Source organism: Pteronotus mesoamericanus, unplaced genomic scaffold, assembly GCF_021234165.1.
Source record: "Pteronotus mesoamericanus isolate MK-2021 breed Mesoamerican mustached bat unplaced genomic scaffold, CSHL_Meso_final contig_361, whole genome shotgun sequence".
NCBI classification, from domain to species: domain Eukaryota; kingdom Metazoa; phylum Chordata; class Mammalia; order Chiroptera; family Mormoopidae; genus Pteronotus; species Pteronotus mesoamericanus.
This window is the reverse complement of record NW_026555143.1, coordinates 19,003-41,713: the sequence shown is the minus strand read 5'-3', so window position 1 is coordinate 41,713 and position 22,711 is coordinate 19,003. Positions and strand designations below refer to the sequence as shown.

General features: G+C 40.0%; 1 protein-coding gene across 2 annotated transcripts; it reads left to right on the top strand.

The window, feature by feature from the left end:
* The first annotated feature begins 7,225 nt into the window (after window positions 1–7,225).
* On the top strand, window positions 7,226–22,620 carry ZNF449 (zinc finger protein 449). Of its 2 annotated transcripts, none has more exons than XM_054576905.1 (5): window positions 7,226–7,275; window positions 9,344–9,789; window positions 11,703–11,907; window positions 21,345–21,458; window positions 21,650–22,620. In XM_054576905.1, the coding sequence occupies exons 2-5, from the start codon at window positions 9,436–9,438 to the stop codon at window positions 22,549–22,551; spliced, it is 1,575 nt and encodes a 524-aa protein (XP_054432880.1). In that variant the 5' UTR covers window positions 7,226–7,275; window positions 9,344–9,435; the 3' UTR covers window positions 22,552–22,620. The 2 variants fall into 2 exon arrangements, with proteins under 2 accessions (XP_054432880.1, XP_054432881.1); XM_054576906.1 differs by lacking the exon at window positions 7,226–7,275 and adding an exon at window positions 8,610–8,754.
* The last annotated feature ends 91 nt before the right edge of the window (window positions 22,621–22,711 follow it).

Below are 22,711 nucleotides of genomic sequence, written 5' to 3'. Positions count from 1 at the left end.
CTGAAGGGAGGACAGGGAGAGCTAAGAGGTAGGAGCAGTGGCAGATGTGGGCAAACAAAATGACCAGTAAGATTACATTAAAATAAGAAGGAAAAGTTCATACCATCACTCATTCCAAGCATGACTCTTCTCTTGTAAAGTGAGATCCAAAATTCAACTACAAGCAGTCCTTCTCTTACCCTCTCTGCTTTCCCCTCACAACTTTTAAATCATTTCCACAACACCCTTCCTGTCCTTCTCCCCCACCTGCAGCTCAGGGGCTGTCATTCAGCCCAGCTTCTCCCAACTCTATTATCCAGACGATTTGACCCATATCTTTTGCATACCCCTCCATGTTCCTGCCCTTTTCACTGTGTGTGCTCTGATTTGGCATTTTCAGAGTATAGCCACAGTTTCACTTCAGAGGGTCTGGTGTGGCTGTGAAATGGAGGGGAGGGTGTCTGAGAACCCCTGAGCTATGATTATTAACTCACTACTCGTGAGCAAACAGAGTCTGTAAGGTGGAGGAACTTGAAGAGTTGAGGCGAAGATCAGAGGTTACAGTGAGGAGGAGACAAACCAGGGAGCAGGGACACATAATAGCCAGCCTCCTACAGCCCACTGTCATCCAAGAGAAAACACAAAACTTAGGATATAGACCTCCATGAACTAATATGGGTAAGTCTCACAATCATCCTATTGAGTAACAAAACCAGCAGTCATAAAACCAGTAGCCATGGTGACTAACATATGGCAGGCAGTCTTGGATATATACAGACATAGTATAGGTGACCACACAAGTGCAGCCAGAGGTCCAGGTGTAACTCTATCTTGCCTCACACTTGGCTGATTCCCCCCTCACACTTGGCTTACTCCCCCCAAAATTGGTATCGATGACTCCACATATCACAGGGGATGCCTATCATCCATGGAGGACTGGTAACAAAGGCAATCACTCACAGATCATGTGAACTCTGACCACTCAGCCACGGGAGAGTGTGAACTACTATGAGAGAGTCTGGGTGGGTTGAAGACCAGAGGGGCCTTCTTCACAAAGGTTCAGTGGTGTGCTGAGTTTATGGAAGGAAAATACCCTTTAATTACGGGGAGGATGAGGTGTCAAAATGTCCACTTGAGGGCTTAATATGTCTTTCCAGAAGTTAGGTTCACAAGACATTCAAAAGGGTAGTGACCATCAGAGAGAGAGAGAGAGAGAGAGAGAGAGAGAGAGAGAGAGAGAAAGAGTTAGAGAAAGAGAGAGCTTTGCTGTGTCCACCTCTCCATGTTAAAGAGAGGGCAAATAAAAGAAAGATTGGTGGGAACAAGGACCACAAAGTGAAATGATAATTAAGCAGGCCCTAGGGAGCTGGGCTCTTCTGCCCTTCCCAGGGCCTGTGTCTCAGGGGAGTGCCTGGTCCAGGAACTCTCTCCTTCCCTTCTCCCAATTCCAACTGAACTTGAGAATGCCCTCCACCACCCAGAGACACTTTGGTGCTTCAGGCCATAAGTGCCAGGCCCAGAAAATGTTCCCCAGATCTTAATGTCAAAATTCCTGCCTCCAGCAGCTTCAAACACAGGAAGCATTCTTCTTCCGGAAGTTAGCAGAATCCTTCCCCTCACCACTAGGTGGCCAGGCCTAGGAAAGATCCTTTCAGCCCTTCAAGCAGTGTAGGCAGGGAGACACGCTATAAACCAAGCACAGCAATATAGCACCACATAATCTCTGAAAATCATACTGTTATCACAATCATAGTCCACAACAGTAGACTAAAAAGGGGGACTTCCTGCTAAAGATTAAAAAAAAATTCAATGTCTCCTAACAAGACCCAAAATGTCCAGGATATAATAAAAATCATACAAAGAACCAAGAAGTTTACTTAAATGAGAAGAGACAACAGACTGACCCTAACACTGAGACAATTCAGATATCAAAATTCTCTGACAAGGATTTTAAAGCAGTCATCATAAAAATAATTCAAAAAAGCAATTACAAAATCTCTTGGAAAAAACTTAAAATCTCAGAAAACAAACAGAATTTACTTAAAAATAACTGAATGAGAATTATATAACTGAAAAATACAGTAACCACAAGGTAGCCACAGGGCAGAGATTTCTGAAAACTAAACTCAGACGATCATCCTGCCAGTGGCTAAATTACAATGCAAATTAAGTTTCAAACTTCACAGAGTGCCTTCTGTTAAAGTAAGGACATTGATTGGAAAGAAATGGGATCCTGAATATTGAAATGGGGACATATAGACAGATCGCAATAAAGCTGGAGACAGTGAATCCTGAAATTCCGCTGAGTCTTCTCTGCCAATAGAAGCAGCCCATCCACCCTTAGCTGAAGAGGTTAACCCTTCTGTGCCTGAAAACCTTTGACAGTTTCCCCTGAGGTAGTTCACTTCCAAACACTGCTGATCATCCTCAGAATCTACCCCTTAACACCTGTCTTTGCTTCTCAACTGATAAGTAGTATCAAGTCCCTGCAGGTTCCAAAAAGTGAAGTACAAAGTATGACCCATGAGGAGGCACACTACACACCAAAAGAACTGTGTGACTTTTCCAATTTATACAGACAGAAATCTGGGGAATTTGTGTGGAAATGAATATTAGGAGTATAGAATAATAATGTGAAGAACATTAAGCTGTATCAGGCCAAATATATGGATATGGGTCCCCCCACTAAACAGAGATTCTGGACTCAAACATGCCACTCCAGAGGTCAGAAAAGGTGCTATCATTTTTATTGGTTGGTTGCTTGGCTGAAATGCAGAACAAAGAGTTGTCTACACTAAATGAATGTGAAATGTTAGAACAGCCTTGGTATACTGTATCTGAAAGTTTAGAGAGACTGGGATGTAAAAGTGGGTTTACCATGAAAGACCTGTTCACCTACCCTGAGAGAACATATCTTTCATGACTGTGAGAAATACATTTGTGAGGGGAACCCCACCAACTTTGAAGAGCTCTGTGCTCACTCACCTCCATATGTCAGAAATTACAGTGATAACTACTGCCAGTAAACCAATATCCTTAAATGGAATGGGGATAACTGGATTCCAGGGTGCCAGGGGCCAACTGAGGACACTCAAAAGATAAGGTGGGCATAGTTACTGTAATGGACAGCAGAGTCAAAGAAGTAATAATAGTCTTACCCACAGAGACTTACGGTGTTAGCTAGTTGATCACAGTGTCCCTTGAAGAGGGAAAATGGGCAGTATACAAAATTCTTACTTGAGCTGTATAATCAAATAGTTCTAGGTCAAGTCCACTGAAATCTAATTTGAGTCATCAAAACAGAGATTCACGGTCCCCAATCAATTCCAAGACTTGAGCCAGTTTACAGACCTAGAATCCTTTGAATGAAGGGTAGGCCAGGTTCCCTATAAAAAGACTCACTCTATATTGCCAAAAATATATATGTATACTGTTAATCTTTCTGCCAGGCTTTCCCAAAGGGAGCTATGGTATTTTACCACCCTGATTGTCCATTAGGGAAAAGAAAATAATCCAACTTTTCAGGGAGTATTGAACACTGCTTCTGAATTGACACTAATTCCAGGAGACCCAAAGCATTAATGTGGTCTACCCACCAGAGTGGGAGTTAATGTAGTTCAGGTGATCCATGGAGTTTTAGATCAGGTCCATCTCAGATTGGGTCCATGAAGTATCCTAACTCATCCAATGGTTATTTCCCCAGTTCCAGAATGTATAATTGGAATAGATATGCTCAGTAACTAGCATAATCCCAAGATTGGTTCTCTGATCTGTGGATTCAGAGATATTACAGGGAGAAAGTACAAGTGGAACCCACTAGAACCTCCTTTACCTAAGAAAACAGTAAACCAAAAGCAACATCACACTCCTGGAGGAATTTCAGAGACTAGTGATGCCATCTAGAACCTGAAACATGCAAGGATGATGATTCCCAGTACATCCTCATTCAACTCGTCTATTTAGCCTATGTAGAAAACAAAACAGATCTTGGAGAATGACAGTAGTTTATTATAAACTTAACCACTTAGTGATTCTAATTGCAGCTACTACTCTACATGTGCTTTCATTACTTAAGCAAATTAACACAGCCCCTGGTACCTGTTATGCAGGTATTGATCTGATAAACATAATACTTTTTTCTCAATAACTGTTATTATAACTACCAGAAGCACTTTGCTTTCAGCTGGCAAGGTAAGAAATACATCTTCACTGTCCTACCTCAGGAATATATTGACTTTCCAGCTCTATGTTATAATTTAGTTTGTGGAGATCTTGATCAATCTTCCCTTTCACAACACATCACAAAATTCTATTACATTGATGATGAGAAGCTGATTGGACCTAGTGAGCAATAAGTAGCAACTACTCTAGACTTCAGGGTTTCCCTAAGTGTCCCTGGGCTCCAGCTTGAAGCTCGGTAATTTTCATGCAGTTTCCTGAGGCAAAGATTTCTCCAAAAGCACTGCTGTTCCCAGCCCATTGTTTGTAAACTGGAGCCAACTTGCCATCACTCATGATCACAACAGGGCCCAATAGAAAGGGAAACATTATTATGGAAATCTGAAGGTAAACCTTCAACAGGAAAACAGTCTATTTGGACCCAAGATAAAAGGATGATTTAAGCTAGAAGGGGTTTTGGACACCATGTCCATGAGCAAAACTGTGTGTATGGGATTGTTTGTGGAGGGTGTGGAGAGAGGGTCCTTGCCAGTGCACACCTTACCCTGTAGATCTTCTGATGTACTTTACTTCCCCTTTTACTCCCCACCTTCCCCAGATACTCCCATTCCTCACTTTCGGATAAGCTAACTTGGGTGGTCCTGGGGGCAATGCCTCAAAAGCCTCAGCACAGAACTATTTTTCTAAGTTCGCCATTAAATAAAACCCAGCTCTAGAGAAGAGAACACACTCTTGACCCTAATTTAACAATAAGATAATAGTTTTAAGCAGTGACTAGGTGCCAGTAGTGTGAGCAAAACATACATGCTACTCTCCTATTAATCCTCAAAACAATCCCAGAAGCTATTTTACCAAGGGGGAAATTGAGGCCCAAGGAAGAAGAGTAACTTGCCAAAAGTCACACAGCTAGTGGGAAGCCAGCAGAGCCAGGATTTGAACACTTTTGATTCAAGTCCAGAGCTAACACTAACTATTGCAGTAACCACACTACCTCCCTGTGGAAACAGGCACCCTTCACTAGTCACTCTGTGTTCTTGGAGGGAAAACTGGGAGATGGAAGTTCCATACTACATTACAAAAGGTCACTTGGCCATGTAAGGTCTACTCAGGCCAATCAAGCCAATCCAAATGAGGAAGTAAGACTCTGTGATGTTGCAGTCTTTGGAGCCAACCAACCACAGGTGAAACCTCTCTCCCACTCACCTATTCCTTCAGTCTCACAAGCTCTCTCTGCCTGTACTCTAAGGGCCACAGCTTCTTGGCAGCTCTGTGCACTGCTGTGGACTCCCTGGGACAGGGTGGTGGGGAACTACTCCAACACCAGCAGCTCCAGGATCTGCTTCATGGCGTGCATCTCAGGCCAAAGCCACTCACGCATGGCAAAGCTCCAGGAGCCACCAAAGGGTTTCTCCAGGGACCAATGACAGAATTCACAGAAGTGCAGGTGTGAGGCCTCCACACTGGCCTTTGGTCAAGCAGGGACAGGTCCTGACTCCAGGCGCAGGGATGCCTTCAGTTTCACAATCAAGAGCCCTTTTTACTTCTGGGAGCCTGGGCCAGACACCATTATCAGACTGCTGGATTACTTTGGCCTTGAAACCAACCATGACTGCCAGCAAAGGTGCCCCATACCTCTTGCAACAATAAACAGCATGTGCAGGAGTCAGCATGCTGGAGGCTCCATGTACCAACCCATAAGCGCAACTGGAGATCCAGCAGAGCTGTTTCTAATACCTTGGCTTCTGTGGGTTCAAGAAGGTGGTGCACCTGCCCCCTTGTCTTGCTTCCATGAGGGCCTGAGAAAGGTACAATTGCAGGCAGCTCTCTTCTCTCTGTCTTGAGCCCATGCAGGACTAGATCTTGGTTCCTTGCAGGAAGTACCAGCACTAAAGTTTGGTGTCCAAAAATCAACAGTGCTAGCTCCAAAACAAAGTGATGACAACTTTACCAATTTAAAACATAGCATCTAGGTGTCCTACACATCTCCACTGACCACCCAGGTGGGAAAATTTTAGTCCAGGGGCAGGACCAGCGAGGGAGCAATTGGAAAACAATAGGAGTGGGCTATCAGGCAAACCCCCAAACCTGAGAATCTTCTGATGGCAGCTGAAGGATGAGAGGAATATGTGGGGTACATAGGTGGAAGCTCAGGTCTTTAAGCAAAGAAAATACAAAGGTAGCTCAAGGCCACTATGACCTGTGAGCCAAAGACCAGAGTCACAAAAAAAGCTTATTAAAATGCGAATTCTAGAGCTGTTGTGAGACTCTGGTGCTTCAGAGTGTTGGGACGGAGGACCAGAAAAAAGATTTTTAAACAAGCTCTCCCTAGAAATCCTTCCTACATAAAGAGGTTTGAGAATCACTGGAGACATCATAACAGATTTACTCCAAGAAGCAATTTATCTGCTGAGATAGACTCGCCATTTGGGTCAACTCAGGGCCCAAATTTTATAAATAATAAGAGCTTAGCAGCCATTTGCAGACAAGGGCTTCCCCAGGGGAGTTCGGCCTGAACTCAGCTTCCCGCACGATTCTGGGTTTATTCCTACCACCTAAGTCAACCACTATAGGGAAACCCTGGTTTCCTCTTTCCATCGTTGGACTGACATCTGCCCTGTCCAACCATAACTGCATATTTGGATACTTTATTTACATAAAACAGACCTAATTGAGAACCTGAGCAAGAATTTTCACATAAAAGACAGCCTCCCCTGTGCCTCTGGAACAAAAGTTAAGTTGCTACCTAAATCTGTGTCTCCTGGGCTGCAGTTCCTTTTGGAGGCAAATAAAAGCCTTTTATTATTTATTACAGTCTAAAATTTATTTTTTACATCCCCAACCGCTCCGGGTACTCGAGCTGACGGAAGAGAAACCCTGGCTAGGATCAAGAATATGACAAGCCCCAAGCAATCCTCTGGGATTTACATGCCTCTATGACCGGAAATGGAATCCTTTCTAAAGAAAAGTCCCAAACCCTCTCACGTCAGCAACCTTCTGCCCCAACCCCAGGGGCGGGGGCTCTGAGGCATGCCGGGAATTGTAGTCGGCTGCGCAGCCCCGCTCCTGCGCACTAGGCACTGCACCGAGTGAGCTGGAGGAGCTGTGGGCACCCAGGCGGTGAGTCCCGGAGCGTCCGGAGGGCGTGGCAGTCCCTGGGGCTCGGGGAGTGGGGCTCCCATCTCGTTTAGGCTGCGAGAGCTGGCCGCCCGCAGGCCTGACCGGGCGGCGGGCCGCTGTCCCTCTCTGGTCCTTGCCGCTGCTCCTTGCGACCCAGCCGGGCCTTCCCAGGGGGTCCTCCGGGGCTGGCGTTGCCCCTCCAGGAAGCGAGACATCTTCGTCCGCGAGTGCGCTGGGGCCGCGCCCTTGCCACCAGCATCCGATTTTAAAACGGCCTTTAGACATTTAGGGACTTGTCTCTAGGGACACCTTTCCCCTCGTGCCCTCTTTTCACGACGCCCGTTGCTTCTTTCCGAACGCCTCTTTATCCACGGGCCCTGTGAGGGCGCGTTCATTTGGGAGGGTTTGGGGAGAAGCCATTACCCTGAGGAGAAGTGAAGTTTTCATCCGGAAAAGCCAGTGGAGGGAAACCCGGAGGATCAGTTCTGTGGGAGACGTGAGGTAAGGTTTGGGTCAGTCAGGGGAGCGCTACCCAAAGGTGAGGCTGGAGCACATGGAAGGTGGGACCACGGCCTAGACCGGCAGGGTTCCAGGATGCCCTCCAGCGACCCTTAGGTGCCTAGACAGGGGAGCAGACGCTTTCTAGGAACGCGTTCTTCTAGTAGGTCTGTCTCTGAGCCAGACACACTGCTGTTCGCTTTCCATGCAATTGGATCCGCGAAAAATTTTATGAAGAGGACACTACAGAGAGAGGCAGTGGGTGTCATTTAGGAAACTAGTCCCGGGGTGAGATGGGAACAGAGTGTCGTTTGTTGATAAGTGGGCAGGAAAAGAGTCGTGAGCATTTTTTTCTCGGTCCCGTCCAGACGTCCAGAAAGAAGACTTAGGTAGGCGAGCTGTGTGGGCAAATGCAGAGAGAGAGGACCATGGCGCACAGGCAGGTACCAGCCTTCACACCTGCGGAGACGTGAATGTGTCCGCCTATTTGACCTCAGAGACTGCACTAAGAACATTTGGATGTTTGTAGACGTGGGCATAGCACGAGTCTGTGGTTTCTAACCTCATCACCATTTCCCTCTGGCATTTGCTGTGGGTCCTGGGACAGGCTATTCTGTCCTCCTAAGCCTCAAGCCTCAGCGCCCTCATCTGTAGTTAGGGCATACTACTAGTACCCACCTCCTAACATTGGGTGAGGGCTACATGAACTAATTAATATATGTAGGAGGCTTGTAACAGCACCTGGCTGGCAGCGTGCTGAACATGGTAACTGTCCTTCGTTATTAATGCAGGCCAGATTCATGGTGGCCTGGCCTGTGCAGTGTGTTTTTCTCATGAGAAAGCCACTTGGAATGCCATTGCAGGATGAGGATCACGGTGATGTTGGCTGACCTACACATACCTGGAGTGGAGAAGAATGGGGGATTGTTGAGTTGTTGCCTCTGCAGGGCATGGCTCTCGCTAAGATGCCGGTGATTGAAGGTGACTGAGGGTTACTCAAAGCTAGGTGAACTATCAGGGTTCTTCACCAGTATTGTAAGTATTGTTCCCCAGTATTTCTCTGTGGCTTACCTATATTCAGACACACAAGAAAATTGGTATTAGACTGGGAGTGGGATATAGGTCATCAGATTTATAGGAGTTAATTTAGGGGAAATGATTCTTATCTTTCGGTCCAAGGAATTCTAGAACAGAGCTGTCTGATAGAACTTCCTGAAACAGCGTCTACTGAGCACTTGAAATGTGCATAATATAAGAAACTGAATTTTTACATCTGAATAATTTAAATTTAAACTGCCCCGTAGTACTGTTGACTACCATACTGGAAAAAAAAAAACAGTTCCAGAGGGTCCATGGATGGTCTTGAAGATTTTGTGAACTTTTTGAAACTGGATTTATGTGTGTATTTTTCTAGGAAGTGAGTCCATGGCTTTCATCAGATTCTCAAAAGGACTGAAAAGATTACAATCTGCTACTTTAGGTCTTTGGTGAAAAGTAAGCAATTAAGGGAGGTAAGGATACCCTCTGGTAATCACTACTGTTTCTCCTTTCTCATTTGCCCTGTCCTCAGCTGTAGGTCCTCCACCCAAGAAATACACAAAGAAACAAATTGGAGTCTGAGACTTCAGGCCCAGATAAATTGGACACTGCTGGAAGTGGGCAATGGCTGTTGCCTTGGGTTGTGCAATCCAGGCCTCCTTGAATCAGGGCTCAGTGTTTCAAGAGTATGATACTGACTCTGAAGTCTTCCGTCAGCGCTTCAGGCAGTTCCAGTACAAAGAAGCCGCTGGGCCTCATGAAGCTTTCAACAAACTCTGGGAGCTTTGCTGTCAGTGGCTGAAACCAAAGATGCGTTCTAAAGAACAAATCTTGGAGCTGTTAGTGTTGGAGCAATTCCTAACAATTCTGCCTACAGAGATAGAGACCTGGGTGAGGGAACATTGCCCAGAGAATAGAGAAAGAGTTGTGTCACTGATAGAAGACTTACAGAGAGAACTTGAGATACCAGAGCCACAGGTGAGAAAAGAGTTTGGGATCTGAGTAATTAACCAAAAGGAGTGGCAGACACATCTGGTACCAGATTAGATATTTTGTCTTTTTGTACCAAGATTTCCCTGCAGTGATTTTCATATTTCCCTTTTGTTGACAATCGGTCAGTGATTGTCAACTATTAAATTATATTCCTCAAATATTTGGTAATGCCCCCTTTGCTATCCTAAGATGAAATTTTTTGAGAGTATAACCTACTTATATATAGGAAATCAAAACCATCAATATAAGTGCTATATGGTTTGTGGGCCAAAAGCAGACCAAGGCCTATTTTTATATAGCCCATCAGCTAATAATGGTTATTACTGTTTTTTTAACTTTTTAAAAATTATTTATTTATTTTTAAGGGAAGGGAGGGAGAAAGAGAGAAAAACATCAATGTGTGATTGCCTCTTGCACACCTCTTACTGGGGACCTGGTTAGCAACCCAAGCATGTGCCTTAGACTGGGAATCAAACCAGTGACCCTTTGGTTTGCAGGCTGGCACTCAATCCACTGAGCCACACCAGCCAGGGTTGGTTATTACCTTTTTAAACTGGTGTTTTTAAAAAAAGAATAGACAACAGACCAACACAACCCAAAAAACCTAAAATACTTACTCTCTGGCTATTTCCAAAAAGGTCTGCCAACTGTAAGTCAAGTAGAGTTTATAAGTAATATAAAAGAAAAGGAACATAGTATATTATGAACTAATAAGCATTTCATCATACACGTCTGGACTTGAGTATAGACACAGCTAGAACACGATGTGCAGTGTCGCTACATGGGTGTGCATATAATTTTCCAAAGTGGCAAACAACTCTTGGTGAATCTGAACAATTAGTTGTTTGGTCTTTCTTTGATTTCCAAAGTAATGCTTACCTAGAAAAGTCAAGCTAAGCTAAAATTTGCAAAAATGTGTTGTGATTATATGACCAACAAGGTGAGGCTTTTAACAGGTTCTTATTACCTATATGAATACTTGAGGGGGACACTCCAAATTTGGTAGGGACCTGGAGCCATTCTACACTGTTCATTATCTATACTCACATCTCTGCCCTCTAAATTCTGGTAGCCAGCACCTGCCGTAATATCCAAAACACCTCCTGGGGGTGGTGGCTCTGCCCTCTGTTCAGAAGCACTGATTAAAACCTATATGGGGTGTGTGATAGCTGAGCATAGGACAACATCTTTGGAGAAGGGACAAAATAGTTCTGCTTGGGCATTAGGGGCACTGGAGTCTTGTGTGCTGATGGTGCTCTGCAGTTAGCCTGCATGAACAGGACTCTTCCAAAGTTTGTTGTCTCCGGGATATGATGTGTTTGTGATTTCCCTTCCTTTCTGTGTCTCCTTGTTTGGCTTACTACATGAGATGTTGTCTTCATGTGGTCTAATACTGCATTGCCTGTATGGTAGGCACCAGCTTGAGCACTAGAGATGTGGCTATACCAAACTGGGATATGCTGTAAGTATGAAATGCACACCACATTCAGATTTGGGCTGAACAATAAAGTAGGCAAAATATTGTATTAATAATTATACTGGTTACATTATGACATTATGATATTTTTGATATACCGTATTTTGTTGTGTGTAATGCACACTTTTTTGCCCAAATTTTTGAGAGAAAAATAAGGATGTGCATTATACATGGGTAAAATGATTACATGCCATGGGTATAATAATCCCGGGTATAATGCATACAAAAAAAACATGGGTGTGCATTATACATGGCAACATACAGTATTGGGTTAAATAATGCATATTAGTAAGATTGGCTTTATCTATTTCTTTTACTTTTCATATGGAAAATTTAAAATGACTTGGGTGGCTTGTATTTTATTGCTACTGGGCACTGCTGGTCCAGATATTAGAGTGATTGGCTCTGGCATTTTCCCCAGATTGATAGGCAGGAAATGCTCTTAGAAGACCTGGCAGCAGTTGGAATGACAGACATACCACCAAACATCCATGTGGAGGTACCTGCACTCCAAGCGATGGGACCTGTCCCCGAGGCCCCAGTGGCAGAGGCGTGGATCCCACAGGCAGGGCTGCAGGAGCTGAGCTATGGCACTGCTGGGGAAGGCCAGCCCTTTCTGGACCCTGGTAAGGCAAAGGTTTTATTTCCTTTTCTTGATGTTTGTTTTGAGAGCTCAGGAGCTCTACAGGTTGGGGTTGGTTGAAAACATTGAATACCAGATGAAAACAGATCACTCTGATAGAGAGTAGAAGGAAACGTCTCTCTGTGAATAGCCAGCCACAAAGCACATTAGATTGCTCATGATTCAAAACTCCTTAAGCTAATGACCCTGCTGAAGAAGTCTGTATTTCTTTCTTCATTTTTTTGTGAAATACACACAATCTTAGACTAACTTTTTAACTATTTTTGCATATGCACTTCAGTGGTAATGAATATATTCATAATGTTGTGGAACCATCACTACCACCCATGTCCACATCTATTTTCATCTTGTAAAACTGAAACTTTACACCCATTTAAGCAACTGCCCATTTCCACCTCCCCCTCAACCCCTGAACCAGCATTCAGCTTTCTATGAATTTGACTATTCTATGTGCCTCATATAAATGGAATCATACACTGTTTGTCTTTTTGCAACTGGCTCATCTCACTTAGCATAATGTCCTCAAGTTTCATTCATGTTGTAGCATATGTCGGAATTTCTATTCTTTTAAAAGTTGAATAATATTCCATTGTGTATATATACTGTATTTCCTTTATCTACTTTTCATAAATATGTACTTGGGTTGCTTCTACATATTAGCTATCATGAATAATGCTTCTCTGAATATGGGTGTAAAAACATTTCTTTGAGACCCTGCCTTTACTTCTTTTGGGTATATAACCAGAAGTGGGACTGCTTGATCATATGGTCCTTCTATTTTTAATTTTTTGAGGAACCACCATACTGCTTTCCACTGTGGATGTACCATTTTATATTCTCACCAACAGTGAACAAACTTCCTAATTTCCCCACATTCTTACCAACACTAGTTATATTCTGGTGGGTTTTTTCTTTTTTGATAGTAGCATTACTAATGGGTATCAGGTGGTATCTCATTGTAGTTTTGATTTACATTTTATAAATAATTAGTGATGTTGAACATCATTTCATGTGATTGTTGATCATTTGTATATCTTCTTTCTTTTTCCAGTTTGATGAACACACTTTCTTTAGTTTTTATTGTTGTTGTTGTTTTTAATTTTTATTGAATTTGTTGGGGTGACATTGGTTGATAAAATTATATAGATTTCAAGTGTACAGTTCTATAATACATCATCTGTATATTGCATTTTATGTTTACCACCCAAAGTCAAGTCTCCTTCCATCACCATTTATCTACCCTTTTCCTTCCTAACAACCCCTACCTGCCCCCCTTCCCTCTTGTAATCACCATACTGTTTTCTGTGTCCATTGGTTTTTAGGGGATTTTTTGCTTAAGAATGTCTATTCAAGTCCTTTGCACATTTTTAATTGGGTTGTTTGGTTTTCTTCGTTGATTTTGAAAGTTCCCTCTATATTATGGATATTAATCCCTTGTTAGATACATGATTTTGTGAAAATGTTTTGCATTCTGTGGGTTGACTTTTTACTCTGTTAATACTGTCTTTTGAGGGACAGATGTTTTAATTTTCTATGAAATACTGTGTCTACTTTTTCTTATATTAACTATGTTTTCTTGTCATTGTCAAATCCAATGTTATTAAGCTTTTGCCCTATATTCTTCTAAAAGTATAAGAGATTTATACTTTTAGGTATTTGATTCATATTAAGTTAAGTTTTACATATAGTGTTATGTAAAGGTCCAACTTTATTTTTTTGTACATGCATATTCACTTTTCCAGCACTATTTCTTGAAAAAACTGTCTTTTCCCCATTGAATGATCTTGGTATCTTTGTTAAAAGTAATTTAACCATATATTTAAAGATTTCCTTCTGGGCTCTGTATTCTATTCCATTGGTCTGTATGTCTGTCTTTCTGCCAGTACCAAACTGTTTTCATTAATATAACTTTGTAGTAAATTTTTGAAATCAGGAAGTTTGAGTCCTCCAGCTTTGTTCTTTCTTTTCAAGATTGTTTTGTCTATTTGAGGCCCCTGGAGATTCCATATGAATTTTAAAATGGGGTTTTCTGTATCTGCAAAAAATGTCATTGGGATTTTGATAGAGATTACATTAACTCTCTAGATCACTTTGGGTAGTATTAACATATTTTTTGAAGGTCTTATTTATTTATTTTTAGAGAGTGGGGAAGGAAGGGAAAAAGAGAGGGAGAAAAATGTTGAATAGAGAGAGACACATTGATCAGTTGACTCTTGGAAGCGCCCTGACTGGGGCCTGAACCTGCAACCCAGGCATGTGCCCTGACCAGAAATTGAACCAGCAACCTTTTGCTTTGCAGGACTACACCCAACCAACTCAGCCACACCAGTCAGGGCAGTATTAACAGCTTAACAATATTAAGTCTTCTAATCCATGAACGTGGGATATATTTCTATTTATTTATACCTTCTTTAATTTCTTTTACCAATGTTTTATAATTTCTACTATATGTCTTTCACTTACTTGTTTTAGTTCCTAAGTGTTGTGTTCTTTTTGATACTGTTATAAATGAAATTGTTTTCACATTTTCCAGAATTTTTCATTGTTCATTGTTAGTGTATAGAAGTGGAACTGATTTTTGCATGTTCATTTTGTGCCCTGGTACTTTGTTGACTTCATTTATTTGTTATAACAGTTTTTTTTTTAATGGAATCTTTAGGTTTTCATTAGATCATATAATCTACTAATAGAGATCATTTTACTTATCCCTTTCCATTTTGAACGCCTTTTATTTCTTTTTCTTGCCTAATGGCTCTGGCTACAACTTTCTCTACTGGGTTGAATAGAAGTGGCCAAAGTGGGCATCCTTACCTCCTTCCTGACCTTAAAGGAAAAGCTTTCAGTCTTTCACAATATTATATTCATTTCAGGTGTACAACCCAGTGATTAGACATTATATAACTTACTAAGTGATCACCGTGAAAAACCTCATACTTATCTGACACCATACATAGTTATTACAATATTATTGACTATATTCCTTATGCTGTATTTTACATTCCTGTGACTATTCTGTAACAATCAATTTGTACTTCTTAATCCCTTCATCTTTTCACCAATCCCCCCACCACCCCTCCCATCTGGCAACCATCAAAATATTCTCTGTATCTATGATTCTGTTTCTGTTCTGTTTGTTGATTTTGTTTTTTAGATTCAGTTGTTGATTGATATATATTTATTGCCATTTTATTGTTCATATTTTGTATCTTTTTTTTTCTTCTTAAGACCTTTTAACATTTCATGTAATACTGATTTGGTAGTAATGAACTTTAGCTTTTTCTTTTCTGGGAAGCTCTTTATATGTTCTTCGGTTCTAAATGATAGCTTTGTAGGGAAGAGTAATCTTAGTTACAGATCCTTGCTATTCATTGCTTCAAATATTTCTTGCACCTCCCTTCTGGCATGCAAAGTTTCTGTTGAGAAATCAGCTCCCTTGTGTATAACTTGTTTTTTCTTGGTGGTTTTAAGATTCTCTCTTTGTCTTTAATCTTTTACATTTTAATTATGATGCATCTTGATGTAGGCTTCTTTGGTCTCATCTTGTTTGGGACTCTCTGTGCTTCCTGGATTTGTATATCTATTTCATTCACTAGGTTAGGGAAGTTTTCTGTCATTTTTTCAAATAGGTTTTCAATTTCTTGCTCTCTCTCTCCTCCGTCTGGCACCCCATGATGCCTGGGGCCAACAGGCACAAACTACGGAACAATCTGAAGATGGTTGCTACTTGTGCTGGGCTTGGAGGTGCCCAGGAGAGGCCAAGCTGTGAACCAAGGCTGGTTGCCACTAGTGTCGGGCCTGGGGCTGCTTAGCAAGAGATACACAGATGCCAGATGCTTCTCGTTTGAGAGATTTTAGGAAGCATGAGAAAAGAGAGGCCAGTTATATGGGAAAGCCACAGGAAAGGGCTTGGGTGGGGTGTGGTCTCAGGGAATCACCAGATGGAGTGAACAGTATGAGCCAGTTTGATGGAGACTCAGATATGTCACCTGCCTGCCAGCTCTGTGGGGAGAGGTTTCAGAAAAGGAACAATGGCTTCTGCCTGCACTTTTGGCTGACAGAAAGCTGCCTGACTTCCAGTTCTTACCCTGATGCCAGATGATTCAGTTTCTCCCCATATGTCCCTGGCTCTTTTTAAGCTGCTGCCCCAGCTTAAATCAGAGGAAGTGAGTCTGAGTAAGTCCTTTTGTGGGCCCTTTAAGAGAAAATGCCTGAGAATCCAGAAGCCCTGTGTCTTACTCTGCCACAATCCCTGCTGGTTTTTACAGCCAGTAATTATGAGGACTTCTCTTTCTGGCTCTGGAACCCTGGGCTTGGAGGCCGGGTGTGGGCCTGGGACTCCCTCACTTCTCAGGGGGGACCTCCATAACCAAGATATCCCTCCAGATTTTAAACGCCACCTGTTCATTTGGGACCAGCCTGTTCCTTGTCTCCACCCCTCCTACCAGTCTCGATGTGACTTCTTTAAGTCCCTAGTTGTAGGACTTCCATTCAGCTTGATTTCAGGTTATTTCTGAATGATGTTTGTTATGTAGTTTAGTTGTAATTTTGATGTGATTGTCGGAGGACTCGAGTATCACATTTACCTACATTGCCATCTTGGCCAGATGTCTGTATGTTCCTTTTAATATGCTGCTGAATTCAGTTTATTAGTATTTTGTTGAGGATTTTTGCATCAGGGTTCTTAAAGGATATTGTATAGATCTCTTTTCTTATCTTGTCTTTTTCTGGCTTTGGTATCATGGTAATGCTGAACCCACAGAATGAGTTAGGAAGTTTCTTCTGCTGATTTTTTTTTTTTTAAGTTTGAGAAGCATTGGTAATAGTTTTTCTCTAAATGTTTAATATAATACACCAGTGAAGCGATCAGGTCCAGGACTGTTCTGCATCAGATTTTTGATTACTGATTCAATCTCCTTACTAATTCTAGATCTATTCAGATGTTCTGTTTCTTTTGATTTAGTCTTGGTAGGTTTTGTGTTTCTAGTAATTCGCCTATTTCATCTGGTCATCCAATTTGTTGATGTATGACTTTTTATAGTATTTTCTTATAATTCTTTTTAGTTATGTGAAACCATTGGTAATATCCCCACTTTAACTTTGATTTTAATCACTTGTGCATTCTCTCTTTTTAGTCCATCTAGCTAAAGATTTGTCATCTTTGTTGATCATTTCAAAGAACCAACTTTTGGTTTTATTGATTTTCTCTATTGTTTTTCTAGTCTCTATTTTATCTCTGCTTAATCTTTATTGTTTCCTTCTTTCCGCCAGCTTTAGGTTTAATTTATTTCTTTTCTTAGTTCTGAACATTTGTTTTGGGATCTTTCTTGTTTATCGATGTAAGTATTTATATATAGGGTGGGACAAAATTAGGTTTACAGTTGTGAGTATGTGAAACACAGTGTTTATTCTTTTATTATTATTTATTTATTATTGTTATTTTCAATATAAGCAACTGTAAACCTCCTTCTGCCCCACCCTGTATAGTTATAAATTTCCCCTTTAGCACTGCATTTAGTGTGCCCCATAAGTTTGGCTATGTTGTGTTTTCATTTTCTTTTATCTGTAGTTATTTTCTAATTTCCCATGTGATTACTTCTTTGACCTATTGGTTGTTTAAAAGTTTGTTTTTTTTTTTCACTAATTTGTCAATTTACCCATTTTCTTTCTGTTAGTTTTCTAACTTCATCCTGTTGTGGTCTGAGTAAATACTTTGTATGATATCTGTCTTTTTAAAATCAATTGAGAATAATTTGTAACCTAACATATGGTCTATATCCTGGGTATATATTACAGATAGGGAGGGATTTCTATCGTTTTGCTCTTTGTTTTCTATATGCCTTATAGCTTTTTTGTCCCTTACTTTATGCATAATTGTCTTTGGGCTTAGTTGATTTTTCTGTAGTGTAATGCTTAAATTCCTTTGTCATTCATTTATTCTGTAGCTGCTTTCTTTGTGGTTTCCATGGGAATCCTGAATTTATGACACTCTAATTTGCATTTATAACATCTCAATTACAATAACATCCAGAAATTCCACTCTTTTAGCTCCATCCCCACTCCTTTCAGTTGTTGTTGTCACAAAATTACATCTTTATACATTACGTGCCCCAAAACATAAACTAATATTTTCTTTACTTTGAACATCTCTCTTTTATTAGAGCATCTTTGTTATTATAAATAAAATCAAGCTGGTTCTCACTCAGATCTACTGTGTGTATTAAACAAGGTTTACTCATGCATTAAATGAAGGTTTCAAATAACACTATGCTGGGAATTTGTTACGTGTTAAACACCAGTAGTTTTCTCTCAGTATATTTATTGACATAACAGTTATGAAATAATAAAATACAATAAAATTTTATAATGCTTTATTTATACCAATAGCTCCCACAGCACAGTTCTTCAAATGGAGCATAAAATTAATATATAGAAGGAATGTGTGATAGTGGCACATAAAAGATATGAAAGCTGTAAAATATAAAGCAATAATGTGTGCCACATCTAATTCCTTTGGCAAAATTATAGTACTAATGTATTAAATGTAGCTGTGGGAAAAATGAATTTTAATACTATGTAACCAGCCATGTGCATGGGGACAAAGCCAGTCTGGAGGAAAGAAAATGATAAACAGCCCAACAAGGGACTTGAACTGCTCTTTCACAGAGAACAGATAGAAGTTGCTGAAATAAGATGATTTGAAGGCTTCTCTGCCCAAATGAAAACAAATCCCTGAAGGGTGTACCCAAAGATGATTTCCTGGGAGCCTGGAAGGCTTTGGGGAATTTCCAAGATCTCAAAGAGAAACTGACCATCGCTGAGAACACAATTAGAAAAGAATCAATTCATAAGGGGTTAAAAGCAAAGCCACCCTAGAAAGGCACATTTAGGAAATGTCTGAATGAGGAATTAGTAAAAGTCTTAACATAGAAGAGGATGAATATTGAGAGAGAAGTCAGTCAAAGAGAAACATCATGGTTACACTTGGATCTAGATCTTTAGAATAACATTAGCTGTTATTAAACTAAATTATTTTAAGTGCATTCTCTTAAATTACATAGAAAAGAAAATGAGGAATTATAAGTTACCATAATACTAGTTTTTGGGCTAATAATTGTGTTTTTTTTTAAATGTATTAGTCAGTTAAATCATGTAGGAAACAAAAAAATGAAATTATGCATTATTGTTATAATAATGCTAGTTTTTATAATTACCCACCTGTTTACCTTTATTGAGATACTTATTTCTTCATATGGCTTCAAGTTACCGTCTAGTGCCCTTTTTATTTCATCTTGCAGGACTCCCGTGAGCATTTCTTTCAGGGCAGGTCTAGAGGTAATGAACACCCTCAGTTTTTGTTTATTTGGGAGTGTCTTAATTTCTCACTTTTGATGGACAGATTTGCTAGATATAGGATTCTTTATTGACAGTTTATTTCTTTTAGCACTTTGGATATGTCAGCCCACTGATTTCCGACTTTCAAAGTCTCTGATGCAAAATCAGTGTACTTTCTTTTTAAGGCTCCCTTGTATGTAATGAGTTTCTTTTCTCTGCTGCTTTCAAGACTCTTTTTGCCCTTGGGTTTTGAAAGCTTGATTATAACATATCTTGGTTTGGGTCTCTAAGTTCATCTTGGAATTTGTTGAACTAATTAAATGTTTATATTCATATTTTTCATCAAATGTGGGAAGTTTTCAGCCATTATATCTTCAAATGTTAGCTAGTAATATTTAATTATAAATCTTTCTGCATATGCATTTCCATTCCCCATGTTAATTCACTTTTCTTAGCAACAGTGCCAGGTACAAATATCTTGTATGTTGCCGAGAAGCACTACTGCTCTTGATTTTAATACTTTCTAAAGCACAGGAAAGACTCTAGTGTATTTGACAAGGGAGAAATAGAATGAATTTAAAAAGGAAAATATACCAATTAGGAGAAGAGAAAACTACCCCTTTCTCATCACTCATAAAGTAATATGTTTTTCAAAATAATGTAAGACTTATTATTCCATAATTTAAACATTAATTATAATTTTACTGCTTTTTTTAAAAAATGAGAACATCTTGGACGTATTACATGAAGCATATCCTATTGTAGGCTGAGTGGAAAGCATGGTTTGCTGGCAGAGTGGAGGAAGAAATTTAAAAGTAATGGAAGAACTCAGCTGATTTTATATTAAAGTTTGGAATATATTTGCTGTCAGCAAAGTGAAGTTATTGGTATATATTAAATGGAAATACACACACACACACACACACACACACACACTCACACTTCTTTATCCATTCATCCATCAATGGACACTTAAGTTGTTTCCATATCTTGGCTATTATAAATAATGTTGTACTGAACATTGGGGTACATGTATCTTTTCAAATTAGTTTTTTAATAATATTCAGATAAATAACCAGGAGAGGAAATGCTGGCCCATCTCTTTACTTTCAATCTATTTGTATCTTTTAATCTAAAGTGTGTCTCATGTAGATAGCTAATTGATACATTTTTTAATCCAGTTTGATAATCTCTGCCTTTTGATTGAGTTGTTTAATCCATACAGATAGACATTTAAACTTGTTTTGATGTAATGTTTTGAAATTTAAATTTCTGGCAAATTAACTTGCTAATGTTATTTTAATAATGCTAATATGTTAACATCATCCTGTATTTAGATCTCAAACCATCAGTGTCCAACCTACACTTTTCTGCATACCAATAGTCTTTGCCAGAGCTGAGTAAGGCAAGAAAGGGGTGTGGAAAGAGGATTTGAGCCACAGGGTCTCTTAATGAGAAAAGGGGTGGTATAATGTAAGGGGAGGAAGAGTACTAGAAACTTCCCCTGGTTGTCCTCAGATTTACAATGAGTAACACTGTTTGATGGATATTTGGGTTAATTTCAAGAGAATCCACTTCTAGACTTCAGCTGAAACAAACATAAAGACTGCTTTTACTGGTTGCCAACCCAGTCAATTTCCATTTTAATTTGAAATTCTCTACAGAAATTTTTCTAGTAAACAGTTTCGTAACTCTACTTTTATTTCTCTCTCTTCACTTGGTACCCAATAGTAGCATTTCTGTTTTAATGTGCCAAAATTTTATGAAGATTTACTTCATAGTTTGTCTCTAACCTAGTTAAATCTATTATCAAAGTAGATAAAGTGATTTAGTGCAGTGATTTCAGCACAGAATTGATTCCCTCTCCTTCCATAGAGAATAGCTTTGAATTGAGCACAAAAGGATGTTCTCTCATTTCTGTTTTGTTCTTATTTTTAAAAAAGACTCTTGTAAGAGATTCCAAATGAAGTAATAGTAATTGAGCTGAAAGCAGATATTAAATGGCCATATGTCCAAGATAAAAGCCTGAACTCTGGAAAAATCATTGATAACCCAAACAATTATGCTTCTCATCTTTCTAATGGCCAGGATATCCAATACCAAAGCTTGATATGAGCTTTCCACTGGAGCATAGAGAAGAGGCATGGGTGAAGGAACTACAAGATTCCAAAGAAATTAAACAATTACTTGAATCCAAGATAGGTAAGTAATAATTCATTGATACTAGAGAAGAAAGAAAAGAAAACTCCAACATTAATCAGGGTAAAGAGTTTTGGATTCTATTTAGGAATTTCTATATCCATACTGATGTTTTAATATAACTCTTCATCTTTCCTTGTGTTCTTTTCTCTGTGGGACACAGTGACATCTGCACTTTCTGTTTCTTCTTTCAGGTTTTGAGATTGGGATAGAAAATGAAGAAGATCTTTCAAAACAGAAAAAACTGGAAAATATGTACCCATTTCTTGTTACTTTAGAGGGGAATGCTCTCCATGGTCCCAGTTTACAAAAAGACTATGTACAGTTAGAAAATCAATGGGAAAAACCCCCAGAGGATTTACAGACAGATTTGACAAAACTTGTAGATCATCAGAATTCCTCAGGAGAGAAACCTGAGAGTTCTAGCTTAGAAGAACCTCTCACTAGCTTGGAAGAACCTCTCAACCCTAAAACCCATAAGAAAAAGAGTACAGGAGACAAACCTCACCGATGCTCTCAATGTGGAAAATGTTTTGCCCGGAAGTCACAACTTACAGGGCACCAGAGAATTCATTCAGGAGAGGAACCTCATAAATGCCCTGAATGTGGAAAAAGATTCCTTCGTAGTTCAGACCTTTATAGACACCAGAGACTTCATACAGGGGAGAGACCCTATGAATGCACTGTATGTAAAAAGCGATTCACTCGGCGCTCACACCTTATAGGGCACCAGAGAACCCATTCCGAAGAAGAGACATATAAATGCCTTGAGTGTGGGAAAAGCTTTTGTCATGGATCAAGTCTTAAAAGACATCTGAAAACTCATTCGGGTGAAAAACCTCATAGATGTCACAATTGTGGAAAAAGTTTTAGTAGACTGACAGCTCTTACTTTGCACCAGAGAACTCACACTGAAGAGAGACCTTTTAAATGTAATTATTGTGGGAAAAGCTTTAGACAGAGACCAAGTCTTGTTATTCATTTAAGAATTCATACAGGGGAGAAGCCATACAAATGTAGTCATTGTTCTAAGAGCTTCAGACAGAGAGCAGGCCTTATTATGCACCAAGTCACTCACTTTAGAGGACTTCTCTAAGAATTATTAAAGGAAACAGGTTGTGCAGAAAGTAGCACTAACAAAAAAAATCTTAACCTGAAGCAGTCTTGGAAGAATCTTTTTTGTTTGAGCTTATATGAACTGCTTTTTTCTTTTTTTCACTCTCTTAAAAACCAATTTTCCAAGGCATGTGAATTCT

What these genes read in the sequence shown, in the direction of transcription:
- ZNF449 (XM_054576905.1), top strand. Translation starts at nt 9,436, where the DNA reads ATGGCTGTTGCCTTGGGTTGTGCAATCCAGGCCTCCTTGAATCAGGGC. An exon ending in TTGAGATACCAGAGCCACAG is followed by an intron (nt 9,790 to 11,702) that starts GTGAGAAAAGAG and finishes CATTTTCCCCAG; the next exon opens with ATTGATAGGCAGGAAATGCT. An exon ending in CCAGCCCTTTCTGGACCCTG is followed by an intron (nt 11,908 to 21,344) that starts GTAAGGCAAAGG and finishes TCTAATGGCCAG; the next exon opens with GATATCCAATACCAAAGCTT.